The sequence below is a fragment of the Lolium perenne genome, chromosome 7 (genome assembly GCF_019359855.2).
Source record: "Lolium perenne isolate Kyuss_39 chromosome 7, Kyuss_2.0, whole genome shotgun sequence".
In the NCBI taxonomy this organism is placed as follows: Eukaryota; Viridiplantae; Streptophyta; class Magnoliopsida; order Poales; family Poaceae; genus Lolium; species Lolium perenne.
The window spans coordinates 323,837,643-323,844,760 of NC_067250.2; the positions used below are offsets into that span (position 1 = coordinate 323,837,643).

Genomic DNA, 7,118 nt, shown 5'->3' on the forward strand with positions numbered 1-7,118 from the left:
ATTTTATCGGATGAAAAGGATCAGTTTGTTTGGAAATTGACAACAAAGGGCGTGTTTACAGTGAAATCTATGTATGAGGATCTTATGAATGACCATACCCCTTTTTTTGCGAAAGTACCTTTGGAAAGTTAAAGTTCCTTTAAAGATAAAAATATTTATGTGGTTCTTAAGTAATAAGGTTTTACTTACTAAAGACAATTTAGCCAAAAGAAGATGGAATGGTTGTATAAAATGTGTTTTTTGTGGTGAGCAGGAGACTATTGAGCATCTGTTCATCACTTGTCCTTTAGCTAAAATTCTTTGGCGTACGATTAATTTTACTTTTATTCTTCCGCCTCCAACCAATGTTACCAATATATTTGGTAATTGGCTAAATGGAGTTGATAGACAATCAAAGGCTTTCATTCGTATTGGGGTTTCTGCCTTATGTTGGTCTATCTGGAGGACAAGAAATGATATTATTTTTAACAAAAAACATTCTTTTAACTTTTTGCAGGTTATCCATATGGTGTCACATTGGGTCCAGCTGTGGGCTCTTCTGTCACCGGAGGGACAGCGGGATGCTATGGCTATTGGATGCACACGGCTCCAGATGGTCGCTCAGGATATCTTGTGCCAGGCTGGTTGGCGGCACAATAAGAGGATACAGTGATATGTAGTCCGTTTTCTTTTGTTTTCTTTTGCTGGTTGATTCTTGTATCAATTCTTGGCGATGCCTGAGGTGTGTTAACTTTGTACTATCTTACGTTTAATAAAAGGCCGTGTGCATCATCATGATGCAGAAGCCGGGGTTTTATTCCCCATTTCGAAAAAAAAGTGTGAGAAGAAATATCTTTTCTATGGGTGTAATGAAACTATTAGTCATCTTTTCTTCAAATGTCCCCTGATTAGGTACATTTGGAATGTGGTCAGTTGCACCTTTGGTTTGAAATTCCAATTTGATTCTGCTGATCATTGCATTTCCAACTTGTTGAAAAGCTTTGGGGGGAAGAAAAAAGAGATCCTTGTTGTGGAGATTGTTGTTGTTATTTAGAGTATCTGGAAAACAAGAAATTTGGCATGTTTTGAGAAAAAATGGCATGATGAGCCTTATGTTGTTATTTTGAAAAATTGCTATTATATTAATTGTTGGAGTTGTTTGCAGGTGAAGGAGGACGCTAGGAGCAAGTTGAAATTCTGTGCAAGGGTGCTATAAAGGGTAGCAATGGAAGTGTTTGGGTCAAGAAGAAGTTGGATCTCATGGACGCCAAGGTTAATGATGTAGGGAATAAAAAAAGAAGACGAAGGGAAGAAGAAGGCGAAAGTTTGCAATCTGATGCAATCAGCGGAAGTAGTTGGTCTTGGATAGTAAGAGGTGTGAGGAAATGGCAGCAATGTTTTCTCCTCTCCTCCCCCTGTCTTGATCTCTTCCAGCTTGTATCTGCAAAAATTTCTCTTCCTTTCTTTCTCTCCTCTGATGTCAAGAACTAGGATTTCAGTCTACTTGATATGTAATCTACCTAAGTACCTGTTTGTGTTGTGTTTGGAGGTGTGGATGGTACTCTGTAGTGACTAGTTTTCTTAATAAAATCGGGGATGACTCCCTTTTATCTATAAAAAAATAAAAAATTGAAGCACATGTGGCTCTAGCCTGATACTCTGGAACCGCGTAATTAATGTTCTACTCCGATCCTTGGTGCTGATAGTCTTCTATTTTCGTAAACAATTGTGCATTTGCGGTCACTTTGTGGAGGAACCTATTGAGCATATGAGACGATTTTGGTGTTCCTTTGCTCCGGTACGTCACCGGAATAATTATTATTACTTAAAAATGGTTTTTTCACTTCTTCCTAAAAACAAAATATACATCCTTAGGGTACTGACATGCACGGGAACCTTGAGAAATGCCGAGCATGGCTTATTATCGTACTCTTGCAACTTTTCTCTAGATTAAATTTGACCGTCAATAAGAAATGATTCACATATATGATTTAAATTGTAGTTTAAATTTCAAGCCACTTATTATAAAATGGAGAGAGCTAGTAGTATGGTGATTCCTTCTAAAAAAACCCAGGAGGTAGTAGTACTATATTCGTTTGGTTGTTTAATTTACAGATAACAGTGGATAAATCAATCTGTGGTTAGATGGTTAGGAGGGCAGTGGCACCCCAACCCACCAGAGTTTAAATCCTAGATTTAACACTTTGTTATCTCATAAAGACAGAATATTTTTCAGTGGGAGGCGATGTTTTTGTTGACAGTGAGGCTCCCATGGTAACTTCGTTAATCTCAAGATCTGCCGGATCAGTTCTTCAACGCAGTCTCTTGGAGCGAGGTGCTCATAGGGATAGGATGTGCGTGTGTGCGTTCATAGGGGTGAGTTTGTGCGCGTATATATGAGGGTCTTTGATTGTACTATGTTTTGCAAAAAAAAAATTACTACAATTTACATGCCGATAACGCACAAGAGATCTTGAAAAACGCCTCTCGCAGCGTCACGGTTCACACAGATCGCGCGTCCGTGTCCCCCTGTACGGGCCGTCCGATCCTAATCGTACGGCTCGGGGCAGCCGCAGCAGGGGTTTTTTCCTCCCGGGGTCTGGGGAGAGCAGAGCAGCCGTGCGCGTCCGTCTCCTACCAGCACTGGTCCGTCTCCCACGTCCTTCGCCGGAACCCCGGCGCCGCCGCGGCCCGCCGGAACATCATCGCCGCAGACGCCCCAGCGTTGGCCGCAACGTCCCGGTCGTATCGCGCTCGCTGGTCGGGGTCGGCGAGGGTGGCGTAGGCCGCGTGCAGCCGGATGAACCCCTCGTCTCCGCCTAGAGCTCCAACGGCGTCCGGGTGCACCTCCCTCGCCAGGCGCCGGTACGCGGCCTTGATCTCCCCCCTGCTAGCCCCCGCGCCCACCCCGAGCACCTCGTAGTGCGTCCTCCCCGCCGACACCACCGCCGGGGTCATCGTCGCCGACGCACGAGCCAGCACACACCGCCGGGCTCCGGCGACGCGCCCTGTAAGCGGAATGGTCGTTGCAGCAAACGCAGCCATCGAGGCAATCTGTTCTTGATCCGAGGCAGCTGTACGCTACACTGTACTGTACTCGACTCCTGTCCGTGTTCGTCGAGGGGGCCGGAGACGGCCATGGATTGATTTATAGGGGCGGAGACGGTGAGAGGTCTGGGGTACGTCGTCCAGCTCTCGATCTTATCTCCGGGAAGATTATCTTGGGCTTGTGCTGAGTCAGACACCGGTGTCAGTGTGTGTGTTCGAGTGTTGTGTTGGCTTCTTTCTCCTAAAATGTGGGTGTTGCTTTCGCGCGCGCCATCGATCGTTGTGGTCACGGTTGCCACTCCACCTCCTACCATCTTCCCCAGAAAAGGAGGACAGGGACGTCAGTTTGATGGCGTTTTGACCCCCATACTGAACACTAAATTCGTATACTAAGCTATCTAAAACTCAAAATGTTTACCTTTTGATATTGTCCATGATTATGTCCCTTACATGTCTGTAAAGTTTCACGAACGAAAAAAACATACGTGGTATTCTAGACAGATAAACAAAATGCAATACTGTAAAAAGTATGGCCTCCATGCACATTGCGGTCGGCACCGGACATCGGTGTTGCATCTGCCGTCCTCGATTTAGGCTTGCGGCATGCCGCGCGCTCTGGGAGACGCTCCATCAGTGGCATGCCCTCTTGGAGGCCACGTTTGACATCTCCGGATGGAGTTTCAAGTGTAGGTCGCCCTATTGGTTGCCTTCGTGGGTCGGCTAGCTAGGTTTGCGGCTCAATGGCCTTTCGGCTAGATCTTCTTCGATATCTGCAAATTTAGATTGGCGTTTGCCCGACGACATCATAGCTAGGGCATATGTTGTCTGAATGTTGCCACTTGCCAAACTGGCAGCGTGTTTTTTTTTTTTTTTTTTTTTTGCGGGTAACTGGCAGCGTGTTTTAGTAAGAGCCTTAACCTTTGTGAAACGCCCGTCATGGGGACGGTAGAATTTCCGGCCGGCGTTCTCGAAGGTACCGGCCGAGATCCTGCCTCGACGATGATAGGCCAGTTGTTTGGACGATGCGGTGATATTTTGGATTTTTCATACTTGTGGAGAGACTTGTTTGTGGCTATCTGAATCCGGCGCCTGTCAGCCGCTAACTGTTCTGAAAGTGAGAGCTAACACTGTGTGCGGGGTGACATCTGGTATTTCTCTGCACTGATTATTCTTTTTTGAGGCGATTCTGCACTGAACTTGTCAAGGCAAGGATGATGCCCCAGATTTTTCTGCACTATGCGCGCGCCTGTCCCAACCACAAACATTTTTTCTGCATCTAGATGACCAGGTCAGATAGCACACTAGTCACCCTAAAAAAAGATGTATACTAGTACGGGAGTATCGTATTCAGAGAAATTGCACATGGTGTGCATGAACCCCTGGTTTTTCTGCATGCCACGTAATGAGTAATCCTCTGCGAAACATATGTTACCGCCTTTTCGTAAAAAAATGTCAAATTTGAATGCAAAAGCCAAACATACGCTGAAGGAGAGAGCAGTAGTAACTTGGTTGGAGAAGCTGTACGAAATCTGGTGCTTGTTTGACTTGTAGTCTTTTGATGATGCACATTTGGAGGGACTGAAGTTGGGCGAAGCTTGCCAATATGCACGCACATGCATGTAGTCTTGCGTTAGCATGGAGTGCCAGTGTGCATGTCGGCGCGCGGCGCCGACAGGAGGATAATCACGCTAAGAGCAGAAGAGCTGTGATGGACGGAGTTATCAATTTGGTGGGTGGGTCGTGGGTCGTCGGAGATGCCGACCACGCGCGCTATGGCGACGGCCGAGAAGAAGATCGGGGTCTCTCTCACCGCGGACATGTGGGTGGCGGAGCTGGAGCGGAGGGAGCGGCGGACATGGACGTCGCCGGAGAAACGGATGTGGGAAAAGGTGCTTTGCCAGCATTATTGATATCCTGATAAGGTGGAAGACCTGACCTGGTAAAGATAAAGAAATATCTGCACTGCACTGGATAGAACCTGGACCAGCCAGAATTGAAGGCGAAAATGGCTTCTCGGTTTGAAGGAAACAAAGGCAAATGATGGTGTGGCTAAGAGCCTAAGCTGAGAGTAGAGATTATCCATCTCAACAGGATGTCCTGACAAACAAGTATAGACTGTAGTACAGTAGGATTTATCTTTGCTGAAACTGTTTGAAGATATTGTACTGGTAGGACTTATCTCCCGATTGAGTGTTCAGAATTCAGATAGCTGGAAATAAAGGCAACGAGCTGTCAGGCCTCTTTCGCTAGCCCACCCATTCGTGAAGCTTGGGAATCTGGCTCCCTAGCCCACCCTCTTTTCCCAGATACCCCGTGCGCCGTCCTCCAATACGCCGATGATACCTTCATCCTCTGTCAGGCCTCCGTGGAGGCGGCGACCTGCCTTAAGCAAGTCCTAGACAACTTCGCCCTTGCCACTGGGCTCGCGATCAACTTCCACAAATCCTGCTTCATCCCCATGCACATTGACGTGGATGTTGGCTCCGCTATGGCATCCGTTTTGGGGTGCCCCGTCTCCTCCTTTCCACAACTCTATCCGGGGCTTCCGCTCTCGCCTACTAAACTCCCAGCCTCGGCCTTCGCCCCTCTGGTTCTCTCCTTTGACCGTAGACTTTCAGGTTGGTGCGCGCATCTGTTGTCCTCTAGGGGTAGGCTCGTGTTGTGTTGTGTAATGTTGTTATGAACAATCTTTCTACTTACTACATGTGCTCCTATTTGATGCCACGTGGGGTCATTGAGAGTATTGATAAGAGACGCCGTGCCTTTTTCTGGACCGGGAAGGATTCCTGTTCTGGTGCTCGTTGTCTAATCGCTTGGGATAAAGTTTTGTTGCCTAAGCAGGAGGACGGTTTCGGCATCAAGGATCTCCACCTACAGAACATGTGCTTGCTCCTAAACTTTGTCCACAAACTGCATCAATCTAACCCTCTGCCTTGGAAGACTTGGTACTTCTCCCATTCAGGTCGCGACTTGGGGGACCCTCCTCCTCCACCTCCTTCCTTGAGACGATTGTCGAGGAGTGCCTCCCGCTCTACCGCTCCATCACGAGAGCAACGGTGGTGGGCGGCCGCTCCACCTCCTTCTGGCTAGATAAGTGGCCCCCTGGGGAGCCACTCATGAGACGCTTCCCCGCCCTCTTCTCCCACAGCACGCGCCGCCACGCCTCCGTGGACACTATGGTCTCGCAGGGCCTGGACCTCCAGGACCGCCTTACCGGGGTTGCTGAGGCCAAGCTCCTTGTTGTCCGACGCTTCATTGATAGCACTGCGCTCTAGGAGGGGGACGACCTCCGCGTCATCGACTCTCCCTCGACACCCAGCTTCTCCTCCTGTGAGGCTTTCCGCGCCCTCACGCCGGCGCGGCCCGTCGACACTGCGGCCTGCTTGACCTGGTCCCTCCGGATCCCTACCAAGGTCAAGATCTTCACATACCTCGTCGACATCGACCGCCTGAGCACTCGGGCAAACCTCTTCCACAAGGGGTGCACTCCCTCCGCTGCGTGTGCCGCCTGCGCCGCTCCCGAGATTGGGCAGCACCTGTTCTTCGACTGCCCTGGGTCTGTTGCGCTCTGGACTAGGCTAGAGGTCCCAATCCCTGCTGGCGGCTTCTCTATTTGCGACCTTCCGGGGCCGGACCAGTCGCCCCCACGCACGTGGCAGTTTGGACTTGCGACCATCCTTTGGTCCATCTGGAAGTCCCGGAATGACCTCGTTTTTAACGGGGTGTCCCACTCCACCGCCTCGTTCTCTCTGGAGATGGCGGCTCCGCCCTGCTGACCATGCGCCACTCGACGGCCTTCGGTCCCACACTCTTGCTAGAGCTGTAGCATAATATAATCTCTTCCCCCCCCCCCCCCCCCGCGCGTATTTTCTCTTGTGTACATGGACTGGCTTCTTGGCCGCTTAATCCCACCCTCGAAAAAAAAGGCAACGAGCTGCCAACACACTCTAAATTCAGATGTTGCAGCCTACAAATCCTATCTACCTCCATAGAAAGCGTGAATCCAATCGTTTCTGAAACTACACACACGCTGAATCGCTGACACAGGGAGAGGCCTAGACGAAAAAAATGGTGAGGCAAACGGACACCAC

The 7,118-nt window shown here is 49.1% G+C and overlaps 1 protein-coding gene across 1 annotated transcript; it reads right to left on the reverse strand.

Annotated features, from left to right (window-relative positions):
* Positions 1-2,370: 2,370 nt before the first annotated feature.
* LOC127314764 (uncharacterized) lies at positions 2,371-3,090 on the reverse strand. The gene has a single exon (XM_051345290.2). It carries the CDS (start codon positions 3,022-3,024, stop codon positions 2,614-2,616), a length of 411 nt encoding a protein of 136 aa, XP_051201250.1. The 5' UTR covers positions 3,025-3,090; the 3' UTR covers positions 2,371-2,613.
* Positions 3,091-7,118: the final 4,028 nt, after the last annotated feature.

Bases quoted from the DNA above. Each gene is read 5' to 3' on its own strand.
- LOC127314764 (XM_051345290.2), bottom strand. From the start codon at position 3,024: ATGGCTGCGTTTGCTGCAACGACCATTCCGCTTACAGGGCGCGTCGCC.